This window comes from Hyla sarda, chromosome 6 (assembly GCF_029499605.1).
Source record: "Hyla sarda isolate aHylSar1 chromosome 6, aHylSar1.hap1, whole genome shotgun sequence".
Classification (NCBI taxonomy): Eukaryota; Metazoa; Chordata; class Amphibia; order Anura; family Hylidae; genus Hyla; species Hyla sarda.
Window position 1 is genome coordinate 90,706,214 of NC_079194.1, and position 23,774 is coordinate 90,729,987.

Sequence of the window (23,774 nt, forward strand, 5' to 3'; positions counted from 1 at the left end):
AAATCATCCTATTCTGACCCATAGAACATTCTTTTGTCAATGGGACTTGAACTACTTTTTTTGCTCCATAATCTGCACTTCTCATTGGTACTATTATAGTTTAGATTGGGCTTTTTATAAAAAAAATAATAATAATAATTTAAAAAAAAATAGCCCCACGCCTCTCCTCAGGTTGTGTGTGGTATTACCACCTGTCTCTATTCACTTCAATAGAATGGAGCTGCAATACCACACACAACCTGAGGAGAGGTGTTGTGCTATTACCTTTACTTTTCTATTCTTGGCAATCCCTTTAATTTTTTTCTGCCACCAAAAATCAGCAACTCTGTACCCCCCCCCCCCCCCCATTTACGCAATTTACTGTACTGGATCAATAACGTAAAATGAAGCATACAATTTCACAAGCGACGAAACCAGATACGTTTGTTTTTATTAAATTAAAGTTTCTTTTTATTAAATTTTTTCATACAAAAATGAAAAAACAGAGATGATTTGGATGTTGCAGAGCACTGATAAGCTACATCAGCGCTCTGCTAGCAGGGTCTGCCTCAGGCAAACTCTATTAGCAGGAAAGCCTCAGTGCCGACATTCCGGAGACTTCGGACACCGACATAATATGACGGCACTAGGACCGCAGGGGAATGCGCCGTCTCATAGAGTAAGCCATAGGTTGGGGAACACTGCTCTAAAGCAGTGGTCTCCAAAACTGTGGCCCTCCAGATGTTGCAAAACTACAACTCCCGGCATGCCCGGACAGCCGGCGGCTGTCCGGGCATGCCGGAAGTTGTAGTTTTGCAACATCTGGAGGGCCACAGTTTGGAGACCACTGTTATAGAGGGTAAGAGAGATGGTCAAACCGTTATTAAATTGCTCAGTATTAGGAGCCGTAATAAGATTTTTATGGAAGTGCACAGCACCGCTACTGTACTCCATAGGTTAAAAGCAAATTCACTGTGAATCAAACAATAAAAAAATAGAAAAAATTGCAGAATGCTTCATACATATACGAGTCTGACCGATCCTGTACGGCGTCATGCTAAATGAATCATACAGACTGTACGGTGTGTATTAGCCCTGAAGTGTAACCCGCCACGAATCATAGGAATATATTTGATTTATTCCTGATAAGAACACATTCCATCCACACTGAACATACAGATGACTTTTTAGGCCAAGGGGCCTGCACTATAGGACTGGATCGGATGCAGAAATCGCCTTCGGCCTCCCTACCCCCAGGCTTGTGCTTCTATGTATATACCTGATATAAACAGTCGTGTACCTCCAGTCATATGCAGACATGTTCTGAGATATGGTTTGGTTTTCTATGTATCCTGAACAGGATTACTACATTCTACTTTGAAGGAGCAGCAGTACTTTACAGGGACTGTGCCAAGTACCCGGATCATCTGTCTACGGCTCAGAGAAAGTCTCCATACATGCCCCTCAGTGCCTGACACCAGCTGTCACCCCACACCGCATCTGACACAATCACCTACTGTATGACAAGTCATCGCCTAGGAATATATGCACATTATACATGGTATGTGGATAGTAAGTAAATAAAACTTATCCAAACAACAACAATATTGACAAATTTCATGCTTTGCTTTTCATATATTTACTATAAACTAATCCACCATAACATGGGTAGGAACGCACATTGCAGCAAGGATTCAGATTTTTTTATTCTGCAGCAGAAAAGTTACAAAAGTCAGATGTGTATTTGTGGTGTCCCAGCACCAGTAGCTGTCCTCTGGCCTCGGACTGCTTTGGGCAGCGCAGGTGTTGGGCCCACGAACAGACTTCTGATTATATTAATTATGTTCTCACTTTGTTGACAAATGAATATATATATATATTTTTTTATAAATTATTTTGTTATTGTTATGTATATGTATGTTAAATGTGTTACTGTATCCTTAAGAGAGAGCAGTGAACCCCATGTGACCCTGCCTGCCAATGGGAACCCCTAAATTTTCACCCATATAGTGTAGCGGGGGAGGAGTTGCCCCAGTTCAGAGTTGTAGCTCGATCTGAGCAACAGTGTGGTTAAAGTGTGTTGTGTGTGGAAGCCTCAAGGGAAGGCCCAGATCAAATGTATTCATCCGGTCATTCTGCAAGGATCACCCGTACGGTGGAAGTTCATGCCAGGACCCTACCTACCAGGATTCATCTACCCGTCCTACAAGTCAGTATCAATCCATTTGGTGAAAGCACCACAAGTCCCAGCAAGGCAACAGGGCTCCCAAGGGGTTACGCTGCATCCTCTGACCAGATACCAACTGTGTATAATACCCTCTGTTCCCTGTTCAGTAAAGACAATTATCCATAACCTGACGTCGGTGTGCTCATTAACTCCCCGTGTCTGGCCAAGGAGAAGCTGTCTCCAACCTCGGACCGTGTATAGGATAACTGTGCCCTGGCGTCACGAAGTGATAAGGTATTTCTCCTAACACCCTGTGGTACCACATCTTTAAAAGAAAAATGAAAAATAAAGGTAGGGGTTCTACCTTCCCTTCATGCTGGATCCACTTCTAACTTTGGCAATGTTCACATGGCATACATTTTGCGGAATGTCTGACGAAAAACACAGACAGACATGTTCCAGCTGGCATGAGAACTGCTTGGAAATGCGCCATCTCCATAGACGACAATGCATTTACAAATTGATTCTGCCGAAAGAATTAAAATGATCATTCTTTCGGTGGACCCTGGAATTGGAAAAACCTGCTACAGAAATTCTGCAGTAAGCGTAGTGCAGCAAAATCAGACTGAAAACAATGGTACTCTGCTACAACGGAATTTCCAAGTGGAATTTCCACCTGATTCTGCTCGGAAATTCTGTTGTGTGAACGTGGCCTTTGGCAGATTTTCTGCTGCAGCGTGTGTTCCTGTTCACATAATGCAGATTTAGATGCACATTTCTCACAGAAAATCTGTATCAGAAATGGGGGGGGGGGGGGGAGCAGTTGCTCATAGCAATCAATCAGATTGCTTTTATTTTCAAAAATGCCTGTGAAAAAAAAAAGCAATCTGATTCGTTGCTATGGGCAACTGGTCAACTTTTTTTCTGCAGAGATTTTGATAAATTTCCCCTTATGTGTCTGACATGCTGCCTGCATTGTGTGTGGTACATTTATTTAGAAATTAGCATCTCTCCTTATGTGAAATGGTCAGTAATTTACACTTCTTTTGTGAAAAGAAATTGTGCCAGTAATGCGCCCTTTTTCATTAGTAAATTTGTTGGGGAAAAAAAAATCCCTCTAGCCATGCTCCCATTCTGAGAGCCAAAGCACAAAGCATGAACACTAAAAAGTGGAGTAGTGTAGAATAATAGTAAATAACTGCAATGCACCAAACTTTGGCACATGAGGGGACATATATGTGGTGTATGCAAAACAATAAATTCACCCCACTGTATGTAAAATCAGTTTCAGAAATGCTGCAGACTTTCTGCTGCAGAAAATCTGCTGCGTATCTGCCCTGTGTGAACATACTCTAAGGCTAGGTTCACTCTGTGGAATTTCTGGGCAGAATTTCTGCCGGAGATCAAGCCGACGGCACTAGGACCGAGCGGACTACATTCTTGTCCCCATAGATGGCAATGCATTTCTGAGCAGATCTCCCAAAAGATCCACACAGAAATGCATTGCTGTCTACGGGGGCAGCAATGCAGTCTGCTCGGTCCTAGTGCTGCCGACTCGATCTCTGACAGAAATTCTGCCCAGAAATTCCACAGTGTGAACCTAGCCTAAATCAAAGACCTAATATTGCGTAGCTCCCCCTCTGAAGGTGTCCTGTGGTGTCTGGTGCCAAGATTCCACCAGCAGATCCCTTAGGGCTCATGCACACTATGGAAATTCCACTCAAAATTATTCAAAGCAAAATTCTGCTTGCGTCAGCCTCCCATTGTTTTCAATGCGATTCTGCTGTTCTGTACACACAGAGGAATATACGCTGCGGAAATTACAGTTTCTGGACTCCCCCAAAAGAATGAACACATTTAGGCTGGGTTCACACAGTGGAATTTCTGGGCAGAATTTCTGCTGGAGATCAAGTCGGCGGCACTAGGACCGCACGGACTACATTGCCGTCCCCATAGATGGCAATGCATTTCTGAGCAGATCTTCCAGAAGATCCACCCAGAAATGCATTGCAGTCTATGGGGGCAACAATGCAGTCTGCTCGGTCCTAGCACCGCCGGCTCGATATCTGGCAGAAATTCTGCCCAGAAATTTTGCAGTGTGAACCTAGCCTTATTCTTTTAGCGGAATTCAAACCAGAAATGCATCGTCATCAATGGGGATGGGGCTTAATATCCACACCTATGCAGGGTCCATGGGGTAAATGCACAGTAGATGGGTTTTGCTGTGGACATTTTGCATCGTATTGTGTAGATTATGGTGCAAATTTAGCTGAAGATATTAAAGGAAAATGGTCACCAGTTCACCCACACTAAACCCAATACACCGGGTTATAGTGCAGGTGACCAGGGGTCTCTGACTAATATACATACCTGCAGTCCGGCGCCCGGTCCTTCTGAAGATCTTCTTTCTTCTCTGAATTGCGCGCTGGAGGTGGGCCCGCGGGCTGGATTTGAATATTCATGGTCGCTGGTCGCATAAGTGCTCACGTGACCAGCGACCATATTCAAATCCAGCCTTCGGGCCCGCCTCCAGCGCGCAACTCAGAGAAGACAGAAAAGGATCTTCAGAGGGACCGGGCGCTGGACTGTAGGTATGTATATTATATGTATAAAATTGTGCAGAAAGTGAGGGGAATATGGGGGGAGATTTATGAAAACCTGTGCAGAGGAAGAGTGGTGCAGTTGCCCATAGCAACCAATCAGATTGCTTCTTTCATTTTCCACAGGCCTCTTTAGAGGCCTGTGGAAAATGAAAGAAGCAATCTGATTGGTTGCTATGGGCAACTGCACCACTCTTCCTCTGCACAGGTTTTGATAACTCTCCCCCATGGTGTACATTTTATCTTCCCCACCGATTCCAATTGGAAAAATCTGCAACTAATCCGATACATGAGAATCTGATTATGCCTGAAAGCAGTGAAGATAAAATAGGAGTAGAATGACAAATAACTCCAAGGATAATACAGTTACAGTAATAATAAACAGGTTATTAAGAAGCCATGTTCCCATGGCATAAAATATGCGGAATGTTCGCCCTGGAACTCGAGCGGTCATTCCGCAAATAGTGGACGTCAGCAGAATATGCCGGTGCTAGAACCACTTGCAAATGAGACATCTTCATAGATGGCAATGCATCTTGCGAGTGGATTCTTTCAACGGATTGCTTTCAATGGGATTCTGCTGCACCGTGCACACAGCAGAATCATCTGTCGCGGAAATTCTGATTCAGTCCATTTTTTCCGCCACAATCCTATGGAGGCGGTGCATTTCCAAGTTGCCCCAGCGCCGGAATATTCTGCCGGCGACCGCTATTTGTGGAATGTCCGCCTGGAATGTCTGTACGCAGATATTCCGCAAACTTTCCACCATGGGAAAATGGCCACAATTCTTTAGCCAGAGGCCAGAATCGGGAATTCTGTGTCAAAGGTTTCCACCGCGCCGCTGTTCAGCAGAATCCCATGGAAAGGAGAGGGATTCTACCGCAACGGAATTTCCCAGCGGAGTTTTTCCGCCTTATTCGGCTAGAAAATTGAACATAGCCTGAAGGTGTTCTGGAGAATCTCTGTTACGGCTCTAAAAATTGTGATCGTAAAGAAATATTAGGATACTCTATGTACAGATAAATAAATGAATTCAGATTTTATAATATGTTCATCTTATATTGGAAAGAAGACAAATCCAAAGGCAAGTAAGGGTTACATTTTTCATTTACGAAAAATCCTATACTGCATTGTATCCAGCAGGGTCCAGGCATCATTTCATGCATCTGTATCCCCTGTAGTCACACAGGAGAGGAGCTGATGTAATGGAACCTGCTCTTCCTGATCACACAATACACCTGGGTTCTATGAATAGTTCAGGCCCCTTTGTGCCTCCTCCTCCCTGATGGATATACAACATAAAAATTAGGGAATTACAAGGGGTCCCTCAATATACGATGGTAATCCGTTCCAAACGGACCATCGTATGTTGAGGGATCCGTGCAATGTAAAGTATAGGACAGTGGTCTACAACCTGCGGATCTCCAGATGTTGCAAAACTACAACACCCAGCATGCCCGGACAGCCAACGGCTGTCCGGGCATGCTGGGAGTTGTAGTTTTGCAACATCTGGAGGTCCGCAGGTTGTAGACCACTGGTATTGGAGGTTATACTCACGTGTCCCCACCGCTCGTCACCGCTGCCCTGGATGTCGCCCTCCATCACTGTCGCCGTGTCCCCGGGGTGTCCCCGACGCTCTGGCAAGGCCTCTGCTTCCCCGGCATCCTCGTTCTCCATCGCCGCCATCACGTCGCTAGGCACGCCGCTCCTATTGGATGACGGGACGGCGTGTGCAGCAACGTGATGACGACGATGGAGAGCGCTGACGATGCAGGGGACGCCCTGGAGCCCCGAGGACAGGTAAGTGATCGTCAGCGGACCACACGGGGCAACGTAAACAGCTATCCGGTGGCAGCTGAAGCAGTCTGCGCTGCCGGATAGCCGTTTATGCGATGGCCCCGACATACAAAAGCATCGTATGTTGATGCTGCCTTCAACATGTGATGGCCTCTGAGAGACCATGGTATGTTGAAATGATCGTATGTCGGGGCCATCGTAGGTCGGAGGGTCACTGTACTGTAAATCAAAAGAATCTGTCACCAACGTAAAATATTGAAATTACTGGTAAAGTTACCTTAAAAGGAGGGTTCCAGTCCCTTACAGTAAAGGCTTCTTTCACACTAAGGCTAAACGGACATTAATGGCTCTTTTTATTTATTTATTTATTTTTATTCAACTTTGTCCGCCATTAAAGGGGTACTCCACTGGAAAACATATTTTTTTTTAAATCAACTCATGCCAGAAAGTTAAACGGATTTGCAAATGACTTCTATTAAAAAATCCCAGTCCTTTCAGTACTTATCTGCTGGTGTATGATACACAGGAAGTTCTTTTCTTTTTGAATTTCCTTTCTACTTGTCCAGTGCTCTCTGTTGACACCTCTGTCCATGTCAGGAATTGTCCAGAGCAAAAGAGATTTGCTATGGGGATTTACTTCTGCTCTGGACAGTTCCTGACATGGACAGAGGTGTCAGCAGAGAGCACTGTGGTCAGGCAGAAAGGAAATTCAAAAAGAAAAGAACTTCCTTTGTATTTTTTTTTTTACAAAAGTAATTTTCAAATCTGTTTAACTTTCTGGCACCAGTTGATTTAAAAGAAAATGTTTTCCGGTGGGGTACCCCTTTAACATGGGATTCCTTTAAAGCGAAACTGTCATCAAATCTGGGCCATATAACCTACACAGCCTCTGTACTGTGTGCAGATTGTGCATTAGGAAGCGTTTTTACCTTCTGTCCTTTATTAGCCCAAAAAACTGTTTTGATGGAAGCGGCACACAGTCAAATTGCCGTGGCTCGCAATGCCCCGCCGCCACCACGCCTATCATGGCAACAAGCGCTCACTCCTGCCGCCTACCTCCTCAGTGCACATGCCCAGTGCTAGAAGCAGGGAGCGCGCTTCCTCTCTGCCTCTAGGCACTGGGAATAGAAGCAACAGAGCGCGCGTCTCCGGTCACCAGCATATCAAGAAGAGGATAGCGGGCACTATTAGATATTCAGTAATAATAAAGGTGCACATCTGAATAAAGTATTTTTAACAGCAGAGCATGATGACACATGCCGCGGCGCGCACGGTGGATAAGCGAAGAGGCACATTCATTGGGACCTGTGTGTCAATCACACAGCAGCCCCAGTGCTGACGTGCAGGGGATAGGCATGAAATTGCGAACCCCAGCCATGCCTATCCGACTGTGTGCGGCTTCCATCAAAACTGTTTTTTGGGGTAATAAAGGACGTCAGACAAAAGGTAAAAACACTGCCTAATGCACAATCTGCACACAGTACAGAGGCTGCGTGTAGGTTGTATGGCCCAGATTTGATGACAGTTGCGCTTTAATGTCAGTTATAACACCCGTTATTGCGGCCGAAGATAGCGGGAGAAAGACGTGTCATGCACAAATTTTTTTCCCGCTATCTTCCTAACGGACCTACTGGGCAAAAACAGTAGTGTGAAAGGAGCAATTGATGGCCTATCCTGTTATAATAACACGTAAGTGTGGGTCCAGCGCCCCACTAGTCATGTGTTTGTAGTAGAGGTTGTGTCTGGTATTACAATTCTCTACAGTAGTGTTTACCAACCAGGGTGTCCCCAGCTGTTGCAACACTACAACTCCCAGCATGCCCAGGCATGCTGGGAGTTGTAGTGTTGCAACAGCTGGAGGAACCTGGGTTGGAAAACACTGCGTTAGAGCCTTGTCCTATTGGAACGAAAGAGACTGAACTGTAACAAGAGGTACAGCTGCTGCTAAAAGTATAATGCCTCAACTGCTGACCCCCCCCCCCCCCCCCCCTCACTCCCCCAAATCTCATATCCTAAGTATTGGCCATGAATTCATTAATTTAAAAGAACTGGATGACTCCTTTAAAAAAAAAAAATATTATTTATTTTTATTTTTAAAGCAGCATTGCTATAAAATTTAAAGCCAAGAGCATGAAGTACTAAGGTTCCTGGGGCAATGAATCCTCTTAGGGTGAAGAATATCAAGTGACTTCTCAGAGGCAGCAGCTGTGAAGTGCACAGACCCCAACACAGTCCACTTGTCCAGTACAGAAAACGTATGGCAAATGTATACTCATGGCTAAACCACTATATAAGGCTGCATTCACACCACCTTTTTGCTATACAGTTCCCTTATCAGGTTTTTGATGGAAAAAGGATTCCTCAAAACCGGACTAAACCGTATCAAAACGTGTGTACAAATACCAACCTGTATACGGTTTGAAGAATGATGTCCGGTTTTAACTTTTCACTCTATTTTGAATAAAGTTTCACTTGTTTGATTCCAAGAAAAAAAAAAACTGTGCTAAGTCAAAAACCGTATATTGCAAACCGGTATGGAACCGTACGCTCATATGATTAAAAAAAAAAAAAAAAAACGTATACGGTTTAAGGGTGGGTTCACACTACGTTTTGTCCCATACGGGAGCGCATACGGCAGGAGGGAGCTAAAACCTCGCGCTCCCGTATGTGACCGTATGCGCTCCCGTATGCCATTCACTTCAATGAGCCGACCGGAGTGAAACGTTCGGTCCGGTCGGCTCATTTTTGCGCCGTATGCGCTTTTACAACCGGACCTAAAACCGTGGTTGACCACGGTTTTAGGTCCGGTTGTAAAAGCGCATACGGCGCAAAAATGAGCCGACCGGACCGAACGTTTCACTCCGGTCGGCTCATTGAAGTGAATGGCATACGGGAGCGCATACGGTTACATACGGGAGCGCGAGCTTTTAGCTCCCTCCTGCCGTATGCGCTCCCGTATGGGACAAAACGTAGTGTGAACCCAGCCTAATACGGTTTTTCACCCGGACCAAAAACCATGGTTGGCTATGGTTTTGGATGCGGGGAAAAAAAACGCTGCAAAAACGTGATGTGAATGCAGCCTAACATGTAGGGTGATGCCCCTTTGCTCCCTGACCTCGCTTCAGGACACTTGATTTACAGTTTGACAGATGTACTGTTCCCTAAAAAAATTAAGATCAGGTTGTCTGGATCTTATATAGATATATGGTTTTAATGTATACATAAATGATATAAGGTGTTTGTTTTTTTTTTATTTTTATTTTTTGAGACTTTTATATTAAAGGTGATCTGTCAAGAAATCTCGGCCAAAAAAATAAATAAAAAAAAACCATGCTAAATAAATAAACCTTAACAGTCTATTCACACCTACAGTGTCCAGTGCATATGTGATGACCAGGATTTAAAGTTACAGATTTGAAGCTGTGTTAGGTCATTTAGTTACAATGAAATCTGCAGCTTCAATTCCTGCAGTGTACCTTTTGATATATTATAAACTAATGTATGCAGAATAACTTTACAATTGCATGATATTAAAAAATATGCTTCTTTCTATTTAATTTTCCACTTTGAAGAAATGACCACTAGGGGTCTCCCTACCAGTCCTGGCAGCAAGCATTTCAGACTCATGCTGGAGTCCTAAACACTACAAGCTGCCAGTCTGCTTTGTTCACAAAGGAGAACACTCAGAGCTGCCAGCCTGCTTTGTTCTCAGCCTGTTTGGCTGTGAACAAAGCAGGCTGGCAGCTCTGAGTGTTTAGGACTCCAGCATGAGTCAGAAATGCTTGCTGCCAGGACTGATCGGGAAAAATACAATAGAAAGAAGCATATTTTTTATTAACATGCTATTGGAAAGTTATTCAACATTCATTAATCTAAAATATATCAAAAGTTTATTTGATGGGAGGTACCCTTTAAATATGCCCAAGGGACTGTACATGTAAATAGACCATAAGGGTAGCGTCACACGTGCCATATTTTGCTGCTGCATATTTCCCCACCCATTGAAATCAATGGGGGAGATTTATCAAATTATTTAGACTGGTTTTTCCTGTCTAAATTTGTCGCACAGAAAGTCGCAGTCTAAATATGTGCGACTTTTCTGCGACTTTTACTTTAAAGGATTTTTAGAACATGATGCATTCTAGTCTATTTTAGACGGAAAATGCAAAAATGCATTGGTGCTGAATTTATCAAAAGCGACTTTTCAGCGACAAGTCGCATTGGCTGAAAGTACGCTGAAATGTCAGACCATGTTGGAGCAGGTTTAACTACAGTCTAAACCGTAGATCCCGAAGTCCATGCACAGAATTTATCAAGAGCCGTGCCCCTTTTGATAAATTTGGCGCACAATAGACCGGCCTAACACTGTAGTTTGGTCTATATTGATGCGGGACATAGACAACTTTGGTAAATCGTCCCCAATGGAGTAGTAAAATCAGCTGCAGAAAATACGCGGCAGATCCTGTAGTGTCAACGTACCCTAAATGCGCACTGTCACTTTCACAGGGACGTGTTAAAAGTTTTCATCTGTCTGGGTCTCAATGCTGAGACCCCCACCAATCAGGAGAATGAGATTGGAAAAAAGTGTGCCGCAGCATTGCTATTCGCTACCTGGTTCCTAGCAATCTTTGTCTACAATCTAAGTCTATGGGGCAGCTATGAGCGAGTAGTGAACAGCATTTCTGCACCTTTCTCCTGATCGATAAGGGTTTTAGCACGGAGACCCAAAACGACAGTGACACTTCAAGGGAACAATCACACGTACATAATGGGTCCGCAGCAAATCTGCAAGGATTACATACCCAAAAAGAGAAGCTGTTTCCCATAGCAACCAATCAGAGCTAAGCTTTCATTTATAAGCCTCTCTGGTAAAACGAAAGCGGAGCTCTTACTGGTTGTCAGGGGCAACACAGACAGCTTTTCTATTAGACCAGTGTTTCCCAACCAAAGTGCCTCCAGCTGTTGCAAAACTACAACTCCCAGCATGCCCGGACAGCCTCTGGCTGTCCGGGCATGCTGGGAGTTGTAGTTTTGCAACAGCTGGAGGCACACTGGTCTGGAAACCCTGTTTTATTTATTGTTTTACAGAACAGCAATATAGACTATTCTATTTCATACAGTAGGGGGGGGGGGCTCCATGTTGCCTTTCTTAGAGCCCATGCACACTGCGGAATTTCCGACGCGGTCTGGATTCCGCCGGAACAATAAATATATTCATTCTTTAGGCAGAATCCACTTGGAAAAGCCTTATAGTCAATGGGACTTTTCTTTCTGATGCGTATTTCCGCTGTAAAATAATAGCCGATTCCGGGTGTCGCGGATCTCCTGACGAAATTCAGCAAGGAAATTGTTGCAGAATTTCTGTAGTGTGCATTGGCCCTTGGGGGCCCTGAACAAGTGGTGGTGCTGCTCTCTCTATTTTGTTATAAGTGGGGGAGATGTCAGAATATGGATGGGTGGAGGAAGCCCCCCATATATGTGAACGTGTGACAGGTCTACCATAGTGTTTCCCAACCAGGGTGCCTCCAGCTGTTGTAAAACTACGACTCCCAGTATGACACAGAGTGGCTCCTACATTTTATAAAAATGGCGTCACACCTGGGTAAATACCTGACTAACCTAATGAATATTCATAGAATAGGGCACACATTCTTCACAAACACAGGATATATGAGGCACCAGGTATAGAATACTCCGATTATAAGCGGAGACTACAACTCCCATCATGTCCTGGGAGCAGAGCAGCACCTGCTGGGAGTTGTAGTGCCCGGCAGGTCCCCAGGTATATGTCCCCTCCTCCTCACCTCTCCGCTGGACTGGTCAGGTTTCCTCCTTGATGCCTGAGAGCGGTGCCCGTGCCCGGCTCCTGCGGTATCACCTCCATGGTGCCAGGCTGGGGCGGCAGAGGGGTCAGTGCCCGGGGACTTCACTCCGGGATAGCGCAGAGATCAGCGCGGGGCCGCCGGGTAACGTACACAGATCCCGAATCTCTGCCCAATGTTTAAACATCAATCCCCGCCCCCTCCCTCCTCCGACCGGTCCTGTCACTCGGGCTCCGCCCACAATCACCGGCGTAGACTGAACTCAGGGGTTGTCACGTGACGTGCCGATACTATGAGGAGATAGATAGATAGATAGATAGATAGATAGATAGATAGATAGATAGATAGATAGATAGATAATAGATAGATAGATAATAGATAGATAGATAATAGATAGATAGATAATAGATAGATAGATAGATAGATAGATAATAGATAGATATGAGATAGATAGATAATAGATAGATAATAGATATATTATAGATAGATATGAGATAGATAGATAGATAGATTATAGATAAATAAATATATAATAGATAGAGAATAGATAGATATTAGATAGATAGATGAGATAGATATGTAATAGATAGATGATAGATAGATAGATACATAGATATATAATAGATAGATAGATAGATAGATAGGGGATAGATACATAGATATGAAATACATAGATAAATAATAGATAGATAATAGATAGATATGAGATAGATAGATAGATAGATAGATAGATAGATATATAGATGATAGATACATAATAGATAGAAAATAGATTGATAGATTATAGATAAATAAATATATAATAGATAGATAATAGATAGATAGTAGATAGATGAGATAGATATATAATAGATAGATGATAGATACATAGATATATAATAGATAGATAGATGATAGATATATAATAGATATATAGATATATAATAGATAGATGTATAGATAATAGAAAGATTATAGATAGATAAATATATAATAGATAGATAATAGATGGATAGATAGATATTAGATAGATAGATGTATAATAGCTAGATAGATTCTAGATAATATATACATTAGATAGATAGATAATAGATAGATAGATATGAGATAGATAGATAAGATAGAGATAGATATATAATAGATAGATATATTATAGATAATAGATATATATTAGATAGATAGATAGATATGAGATAGATAGATAATAGATAGATATGAGATAGATGGATAATAGATAGATTTGAGATAGATTGATAGATTATATATATATATATATATATATATATATATATATATATATATATATATATAATAGACAGATAGATAATAGATAGATAGATATGAGATAGATAGATAAATATGAGATAGATAGATAATAGATAGATTATAGATAATAGATAGATAGATAGATATTAGATAGATAAATATGAGATAGATAGATAATAGATAGATAGATAGATAGATAGATATTAGATAGATATGAGATAGATAGATAATAGATAGATATGAGATAGATGGATAATAGATAGATTTGAGATAGATTGATAGATAGATAGATAATATATATATATATATATATATAGTAGACAGATAGATAATAGATAGATAGATATGAGATAGATAGATAAATATGAGATAGATAGATAATAGATTATAGATAATAGATAGATATTAGATAGATAGATAGATAGATAGATAGATAATAGATACGGGATAGACAGACAAAGAGACAGGCAGAAAGTAGATAGATAAATAGATACTGTAGATAGATGAGATAGAAAAAAAAATAGATGAGATAGATAATGGGAGAGATAGATAAATGAGAGAGAGATAACATATACACATTGATAATAGATAAATATATAGGTAGATAATGGAGAAAATTGATTATTAGAATAGAAGATAGACAATAGAAGACAGATCAATAGATAAAAAATATAGATAAATAGATAATGAGCAATAGATAATAGAATAATAGAAGACATATACATAATACATAGATAGAATATAACATCAAATTATGAAATTACCAATTTTGTTAAAGATTTGTCAAAATTTGTGCAGAGAAACAATGGTGCAGTTGACCATAGCAACCAATCAGAGTCCAGCTTTATTTTTCAGAGGACTTTTTAACCCTTTCACAACCCCTCAAATTTTGATTTGTGGCTTACGTTTTCTTCCTACTCACCTTTTAAGACCCCTAACTTTTTATTTTTAGTTTTAGTATTTTAGTTTAACTTTTCATTGGTACACTTTATTTTACCATATGGATTACTTAGCCATAAAAAAACAATACATGTAGGGAAAAATTAAAAAAAATATGGAATTGGGCAATTTTGTTGGACAATAATATTTTTTTTTAGAGTTCACAATATTAACATGCTAACTTTATTCTATGGGTCAGTATGGTTCCAATGACACAAAACTTGGATAATTTATGTTTAGATTTATGGTATAAAAAAAAGATCTGTTCATTGTGTACTTATGGCTTTTTTGATTACTTTTTATGATATATTTTTTTGGGGTTGTGATGTGACCAAAAAATCAGCAATTTTGACGTTCAAAATAATTTTTTATGTTTATGTCATTGACCGAACAGGATCGGGAATGTAATAATTTAATAGTTTGGCCAATTGCAGGTTTTTTTTATATAATTTTTTACAGTGTTTTATTTAAATGAGGAAAGGGTGGTGATTTTTATATGGCCTATTATAAGCCATTAGTAGATGGCTTACATACTGTAGTTCATTGGTCTTCAATCTGCGGACCTCCAGATGTTGCAAAACTACAATTCCCAGCATGCCCGGACAGCCAACGGCTGTCCGGGCATGCTGAGAGTTGTAGTTTTGCAACATCTGGAGGTCTGCAGGTAAAAGACCACTGAGGTTGATCAATGTAATGCTATTGCATTACATTGATCTATGTTCTTGGCGCTCGATTGCTTCAGCCTGCCTAAAGCAGTGCAGGCCATCTGACTGTGCAAGTGCTCGGGAGGTTCTGAAGCAGGAGAGGTCTAGGGTGATCATAGCGTTCTCATGGTTTGTGGAGCACAAGCTCCCTTGAGTGACACCAAAAAGGTCACTATGCTACGGGGGTGTTAAACTGCAGTCCATTCAAAGGTTTGTATGGTTCTGTATGATCCCCAATTTGCCTGGATGTGTTTTGGGGATTCCTGGTCCCTTTTTCAACAACTAAAGATTATTATAACTTGGCATCATGGGCTCAAAGCCCAAAGGAAAAAAAATCCTGGAATACTCCTTTAAGTGGTGCATTAGGGCTTAAAGGGGTACTACCGTGTTGACAACTTATCCCCTATCTAAAGGATAGGGGATAAGTTGCCTGATCGTGCAGGGTACCCCCGCGATCTCGCACGCAGCACCCCGCTCTCATCAGGCCCCGGAGCGAACATTGCTCCGGGTCTGATGACTGCCGATGACTGGGCCGGAGTATAGTGACGTCACGGCTCCTCCCCTTCAATGTAAGTCTATGGCAGGGGGCGAGACAGCTGTCTCGCCCCCTGCCATAGACTTGCATTGAGGGGGCGGAGCATGATGTCATACGGGGCGGAGCTGTGACGTCACGATCACCGACCCCGTCATCAGACCCCTAGCGGATGTTCGCTCCAGGGCCTGATGAGAGCGGGGTGCTGCGTGCGAGATCGCGGGGGTCCCCTGCACGATCAGGCAACTTATCCCCTATCCTTTAGATAGGGGATAAGTTGTCAGCACGGTAGTGCCCCTTTAATTCCTTGCTCCCCCTGCCCTAATTCCCCTGCTTGATTGGTGTGCAGTGCTTGATGCTGTAAGTTGGACCCTGCACATTAAAGGGGTACTCCGGTGGAAAACTTTTTTATTTTTTTTTTTTAAATCAACTGGTGCCAGAAAGTTAAACAGATTTGTAAATTACTTTTATTAAAAAATCTTAATCTTTCCAGTACTTATTAGCTGCTGAATACTACAGAGGAAATGATTTTCTTTTTGGACCACAGTGCTCTCTGCTGACATCTCTGTCCATTTTAGGAACTGTCCAGAGCAGCATATGTTTTCTATGGGGATTTTCTACTACTCTGGACAGTTCTTAAAATGGACAGAGGTGTCAGCAGAGAGCACTATGGTCATGATGTCAGTAGAGAGCTCTGTGTTCCAAAAAAGAAAATGATTTCCTCTCTAGTATTCAGCAGCTAAAAAGTACTGGAAGGATTAATATTTTTTAATAGAAGTAATTTACAAATCTGTTTAATTTCCTGGCACCAGTTGATTAAAAAAAAAAAAAAAGTTTTCCACCAAAGTACCCCTTTAAATGAGTACTCCGGTGCAGGAACACTTATCTCCTTATCCAAAGGATATAGGATAAGTGTCTGATCACAGGGGTCCAACTGCTGGGCTTCCCTGCTAACTCCTGCACAGCACCCTCGCAGTCCCCAGGAATGGGGCATGTAGACCCCCCGCTTAAAGAGGCGGCCAACATGCCCCCTCCATGTCTCTGTATGGGAGAGCCCAAGATACAGCGTTGTATGAATACATTGAAAAGTGGGTGTTAGCATTATCCTTGTCTGATCTGTACTCAGTATGACAGTATCATAGGAAGGTTGTCTGGAGGCGCAGTGTGAAGGCTAGCGGGCCTTGCTGTACTAACGGATGGGAGGACGGGCTTCAGGGGGTGCAGAGCACAGGAGACACTTCTGGAGTGCAGACACTAGACACGATGATAGAGGTGGACACAAGACAAACCCCTCTGTAGGTGCAGCTGAGAACCCTTTACCTGCTCACTTGTAACCTGTGGTCATGAGTAGTGTTGCTCGCGAATATTCGCAATGCGAATTTTATTCGCGAATATCGCATATTCGCGAATATTCGCGAATATTCGCGAATATAGCACTATATATTCGTAATTATGAATATTCGTAATTTTTTTTTTTTACTTTATTTTTTTTTTCCCAGTAAACATCACAGTGATCATCCTTCTCTGCTTCCAGCTTGTGTGGTGTAAAGAAGGCTCTAATACTACTGTGGGAGACCGGTGTGCGAATGTTCGCATATGCGAAAATTTGTATATGCGAATTTTCGCTTATGTTAATTAATGTATATGCAAATTATCGCATATGTTAATTTTCGCATACGCGAAGTTTCGCATATGTGAAAATAAATCGAGAATATTACGGATATGCGAATATTCGCGAATATATGACGAATATTCGTCCATATATTCGCAAATTCGAATATAGCCTATGCCGCTCAACACTAGTCATGAGCCTTGCTAGAATGTGATTAATACTGTGCTAAAGAACAACTAGAATTGTTATTTCCATGAGGAAATGTCCTAAAACAGAAATGTCAGGAGTGGCGACAACTTGCTGAGTCTTTGATAGCATCCCTGTACCTGGATAACCTTTTTTCTTATATCTTCTCGTGCTTATACTAAACGTTCTAGTATCATTGCCAAACATATTGACGGTTCACATTCCTACACACTTGTGCGAGGCACAAAATATCTGGAACATTGTTGGGAAATGTCCTGCTAACAGCTGCCTGCATGCCCACATTCTGCATAACCATCGCTAGCAGGGTCAGGCTATTTCTATCATCATTACTACAATAAACGGAAGAGGGAAGATAGGAAACTAGAGGGTGCAGGCAACCTACTCACAGAAACTGCAGCATACCCATAATGTTTGACAAGTGTTCCAATATGCCGGTTTTAATAGGGGAACTCACCCAAAATCCATCTTATGACATAGCATAGAGATGTGTAAGTGCCGCGGTGTAGCTATAGAGAGTACAGAGATGGCAGTCAACACCAACCTAATGGCTTGTACCTCCAATGATTTGCAAAACTGTAGAGAAACCAAACTATTTGGGACCAGAGAATTGTATCACCGGAAATTTTTGACACAACATTCAAAGCAAATTACTATTTACCCAGTTTGAAGGGTTTGAACAGCCCAGGTTTTGACACAATATTCGGCCACAAAATAGAGAATTCAGCTCCCTCATCCAATTTTTCCCTCATCTAAGTAATGTAAAAAAGGTCCAGGTACAGGTTCCCATTGGTCATATGGATAGGGAATGAAAACAAGTGGAGCATGACCCTCTCCACAGCAGAACCCTTAGATACAGTGCTTTGAATAAGGTATTCAGGTGGAACAACAGGATCAAATGTATTTAATTGCGATTTTATGTAATAGATCAATACCAAAAAAGTCTATCATTTGAAAATGGGAGGAAATATTTCATGGATTTCAAAATTATTTACAAATAAAAATCTGAAAATTGTTGAGTACATATGTATTCACCACCAGCTTAAGGCTAAGTTTCCACTTGGTTTTTTTTCTGGATGTTTTTGGAAAACTGCCACTGCAGTTTTTGAGCCAAAGTCAGAAATGGATCCATTAGGGAGAAGTGTAAGTCCTTCCTTTATATGTCCCATTCCTTTTGAATACACTTCTGACTTTGGCTCAAAAACTGCAGTGGCAGATTACCAAAAACTGCCAGAAAAAAACCAAGTGGAAACCTTGCCTCAATGTGAAACCCCTGACAAAGATCTGGTGTGACCAATAGTCACTTTTGCAAGTCACATAATTAGTATATAGGTCCATCTGTCTGTAATGTAAAGATTACAGAGTTTGTTAAAGAGCCTTTCTAAACAAAAACCAGCATGAAGACCAAATAGCGCAGCAAACAAGTCATAGATAAAGTTGAGGAGACGTACAAAGTAGGGTTATTTAAAAAAAAAATCCTTTGAACTTTTCACGGCGCACCATAAAATCCATCATCAGAAAGTTGTAAGAATATGGCACAACTGCAAACCCACCAAGACAAGGTCATCCACAGTAACGGACAAGCCAGGCAAGGAGAAAATTGTTCAGAGAAGCCAAGAGCCAATAGTATTTCTGGAGACGCTGAAGAGGAAGGATCTGTTAGTGATGTACTCACAAATCCGGCCTTCATGGAAGAGAGTAAGAAGAAAACCATTGTGGAAAGTTAGCCACAAGAAGTCCCATTTGGAGTTTGCCACAAGCCATGTGGGAGACATATGGAATAAGCTGCTCTGTCAGATTAATACCAAAATAGAACTTTTTGGCCTCTGCCCCTTACCCTGAGCACCAACTGCACAGTGAAACATGGTAGCTGTAGTATGATGCTGTGGGGACGCTTCTCTTCAGCAGGTACAGGTAAACTGCAATGTAAGGCTATGTTCACATTGGAATTCTGAGAGAGCCCCGTTAAATTCAATGGGATTTTGCTGCTCTGTGCACACGGCAGATTTTCCACGCCAGATGTTTCTGGCACGGAAATTCCGACTTCCGTGTCCTCTGAAAGAATGAACTTGTTCATTCTCTCTGTGGACTCTGCACAGAATGCATTGCAGTCTATGAGCCGACGCATTCCAGTACAGTCTTTGGGAGATTTTCCGTGCAGACATTCTGAAGTGTGAACATAGCCTAAGGGTTTAGATCGAAGCATGTTGATGTCCTAGAATTGCCCAGTTAAAGACCAGAGCTGAATCGAATTGAGAATATCTAGCAAGAAATTGCTATTCACAGTCGATCTCTATCCAGTCTGACTGAGCTTTATCTTTTTTGCCAAGAAGAATGGACAAACATTTCCCTCTCTAGATGAGACATACCCTAAAAGAATTGCACCTGTGATTGCAGCAAAAGGTGGTTCTACAAAGTATTCACTAAAGGGGAGGGGGAGCATTTATGCGTTTAAAAGATGTTAACTTTTTTGTTCTCATTATTGTGTCATAATAAGCGGGGCGGGGTTGCATCTAACGTTATGTGACGACAGTCGCTCAGCGTGGGCTAAGATGCGCTGACGTCCCTTACGTCAGCGCAGCAAAGAAAGCAGGTGGACCGTGGTTTGAAGAAGAAGAATGAGCCAAGTAAGTGAGAGAGGCACAGTATGGTGGGGGTTGGCGGGGGGGGGGGGGGGGGATTGTGATAAGGCACAGCATTGTGGGGTTGGGGGATGATGAGGCACAGCATTGTGGGGTTGGGGAGTGAAGTGTGATGAGGCTCAGCAGGGTTGGGGGGCAATATGAGGCAGAACAGGGTTGGGGGTATGATGAGGCACAGCATGGTGGGGTTGGGGGGTGATGAGGCACAGCATGATTGGGGTTGGGGGGCGAGGAGGCACAGTATGTGAAGGTTGATGAGGCACATTTTATAATATAAAGCCTAAGGCACAGTATATAATATGGAGCCTGAGGCACAGTATATGGGGCACAAGTGTATAATAAATGTATTTATGGGGCACAGTTTGTTTAGCATTTCAGCGTTATAGTGTATATTTTAGGGACTATCTGGGGGTGAGACAGTTTTTATGAGCTACAATATGTTGTGATATTATATTTATAGGGCACAGTGGGTGGCAGTATATTATTTAGAGGGTACAGTGTGTGGTATTATCATATTCAGAGGGCACAGTGAGTGACAGTATTATAGTCAGGGGGCGCAGTGTGTGTGGAAGTATTATATTAGGAGGGCGCAGTGTGTGGCAGTATTATATTCAGTGGGTATGGTGTGTGGAAATATTATATTCAGATGGCATAGTGTGTGGCAGTAGTATATTAGGAGCACAGTGGGTGGCAGTATTATATTCAGAGGGTACTGTGTATGGCAGTAGTATATTCAGAGGGTACAGTGTGTGTAGTAGTATTATATTCAGAGGGTACAGTGTGTAGTAGTATTAATATTAAGAGGGTGCAATGTGTGGCAGTATTATATTCAGAGGGTGCCAAGTGGGGCAGTATTATTTTCAGAGGGTACAGTATGTGGCAGTATTATATTAATGGGCAAAGTGTGTAGCAGTAATATATTCATGAGCACAGTGTGTGGCAGGAGTATATTAATTATTGTTTTCATATAGAGGATCAGAATCTGATGACAAAGTGAGGAGCCAATGCCATCTGGGGATCAAGTTCTGCAGACAGAAAATTTAGTGGTTATGTACCAGCTGAATTAGATTAAAAAAAATGGCTATAGAGAATATGCCAAGACCTGTGAGTCACTTATATTTTTGTCCCATATGTCCCATCAGAGATGTAGTGATTTATTTCAATATATATATACAGTGGCACAAAAAAGTATTTAGTCAGCCACCAATTGTGCAAGTTCTCCCACTTACAAAGATGAGACGCCTGTAATTTTCATCATAGGTATACCTCAACTATGAGAGACATAATGAGAAAAAAATCTATAAAATCACATTGTCTGATTTTTAAACAATTTATTTGCAAATTATGGTGACAAATAAGTATTTGGTCAATAACAATAGTTCATCTCAATACTTTGTTATATACCCTTTGTTGGCAATGACAGAGATCAAACGTTTTCTGTAAGTCCTCACAAGGTTTTCACACACTGTTGCTGGTATTTTGGCCCATTCCTCCATGCAGATCTCCTATAGAGCAGTGATGTTTTGGGGCTGTTGCTGGGCAACACGGACTTTCAACTCCCTCCAAAGGTTTTCTATGGGGTTGAGATCTGGAGACTGGCTAGGCCACTCTAGGACCCTGTAATGCTTCTTATGAAGCCACTCCTTCGTTGCCCGGGTGTGGTTTGTGTCGGGATCATTGTCATGCTGAAAGACCCAGCCACGTTTCTTCTTCAATGTCCTTGCTGATGGAAGGAGGTTTTCACTCAAAATCTCACGATACATGGCCCCATTCTTTCCTTTACACGGCCCCAAAGCATGATGTTTCCACCCCATGCTTCACAGTAGGTATGGATGCAACTCAGCATTCTTTCTTCTCCAAACATGACGAGTTGAGTTTTTACCAAAAAGTTCTACTTTGGTTTCATCTGACCATATGATATTCTCCCAACACTCTTCTAGATCATCCAAATGCTCTCTAGCAAACTTCAGACGGGCCCGGACATGTACTGGCTTAAGCAGGGGGACATGTCTGGCACTAGTGTGTTACTAGTGTGTTAGCCTTTGTTACTTTGGAGCCAGCTATCTGCAGGTCATTCCCTAGGTCCCCCCATGTGGTTCTGGGATTTTTGCTCACCGTTCTTGTGATCATTTTGACACCACGGGGTGAGATTTTGCGTGGAGCCCCAGATCGAGGGAGATTATCAGTGGTCTTGTATGTCTTCCATTTCCTAAGAATTGCTGCCACAGTTGATTTCTTCACACCAAGCTGCTTGCCTATTGCAGATTCAGTCTTCCCAGCCTGGTGTAGGTCTACAATTTGGTTTCTGGTGTCCTTTGACAGCTCTTTGGTCTTGACTATAGTGGAGTTTGGAGTGTGACTGTTTGAGGTTGTGGACAGGTGTCTTTTATACTGAAACCAAGTTCAAACATGTGCCATTAATACAGGTAATGAGTGGAGGACAGAGGAGACTCTTAAAGAAGAAGTTACAGGTCTGTGAGAGACAGAAATCTTGCTTTTTTTGTAGGTGACCAAATACTTATTTTCCGCCTTAATTTGCAAATAAATTCTTTAAAAACCAGACAATGTGATTTTCTGGATTTTTTTTTTTCTCATTATGTCTCTCATAGTTGAGGTAAACCTATGATCTTTTTAAGTGGGAGAACTTGCACAATTGGTGGCTGACTAAATACTTTTTTGCCCCACTATATATATATATGGCTAAATCAATTATGTGGCGGAGGCGGGGGTGGGGGTGGGGGGTTTGACACCAATCCTAGCAATGCCACTGTCTGTCTATTTGAATTATGTTTTGTAACAGTAGCAAAAAGTCCATAATATTTATGCAAGGCACTGTATCTGCACTCAAAACACAGAGGGATTGTGTGACATCTTTCTGTGCTTATAAAGAGTAGTGTTGAGCGGCATAGGCCATATTCGAATTGGTGATATTTTGCGAATATATGGCCGAATATTCGTCATATATTCACTAAATTCGCATATTCGTAATATTCGCGTTTTATTTTATGCCAAAAAATAGCATATGCGAAAATTAGCATAAACAAAAATTTGCATTTGCAAAAATTAACATATGCAAATTTTCACATATGCGAAAATTCGTACGCCAGTCTCACACAGTAGTATTAGAGCCTTCTTTACACCACACAAGCTGGAGGCAGAGAGGGATGATCACTGTGATGTGTACTGTGAAAAAAATCGAGATGGAAGCCAGGAATGGTTAAATTCAACTTTTTATTGGGAAGAGAGGAGATGGACACTGCCCTGCACTCCTATAAGAAATGGTAAGGCGATAAGAGCCAGACAGGTGGAGAGAATCAAATCTACCGGAGGGTCTCATTTTGATCGATTACTTGGCTTTTAGAAGTCTATGTATGCAGTTAGTAGGCCAAAGCTGATGATTAGTCCAACAATGGGATCGAAGAATGTCTTGTCTTAAATCTTAAGGAACTCCATACAATATTTTCTTTATAATACATAAGTATTATATAAGTATTATAAGAGTTAAACAGAGAGAATCAAGTGCAAAAACCA

The 23,774-nt window shown here is 41.8% G+C and overlaps 1 protein-coding gene across 2 annotated transcripts in view; it reads right to left on the reverse strand.

Annotated features, from left to right (window-relative positions):
* ARHGEF3 (Rho guanine nucleotide exchange factor 3) overlaps window positions 1–23,774 on the reverse strand; it is a 420,133-nt gene that overhangs the window by 367,359 nt on the left and 29,000 nt on the right. Inside the window, exon 1 of one of the 2 annotated variants that reach the window (XM_056524424.1) lies at window positions 12,348–12,589. The exons of the other annotated variant lie outside the window; for it this stretch is intronic. Within the exon in view, the coding sequence (XP_056380399.1) occupies window positions 12,348–12,427 (80 nt within the window). The 5' untranslated portion in view covers window positions 12,428–12,589. Of the gene's footprint in view, window positions 1–12,347; window positions 12,590–23,774 lie in introns of those variants that run through there. 2 annotated transcript variants of the gene reach the window in all.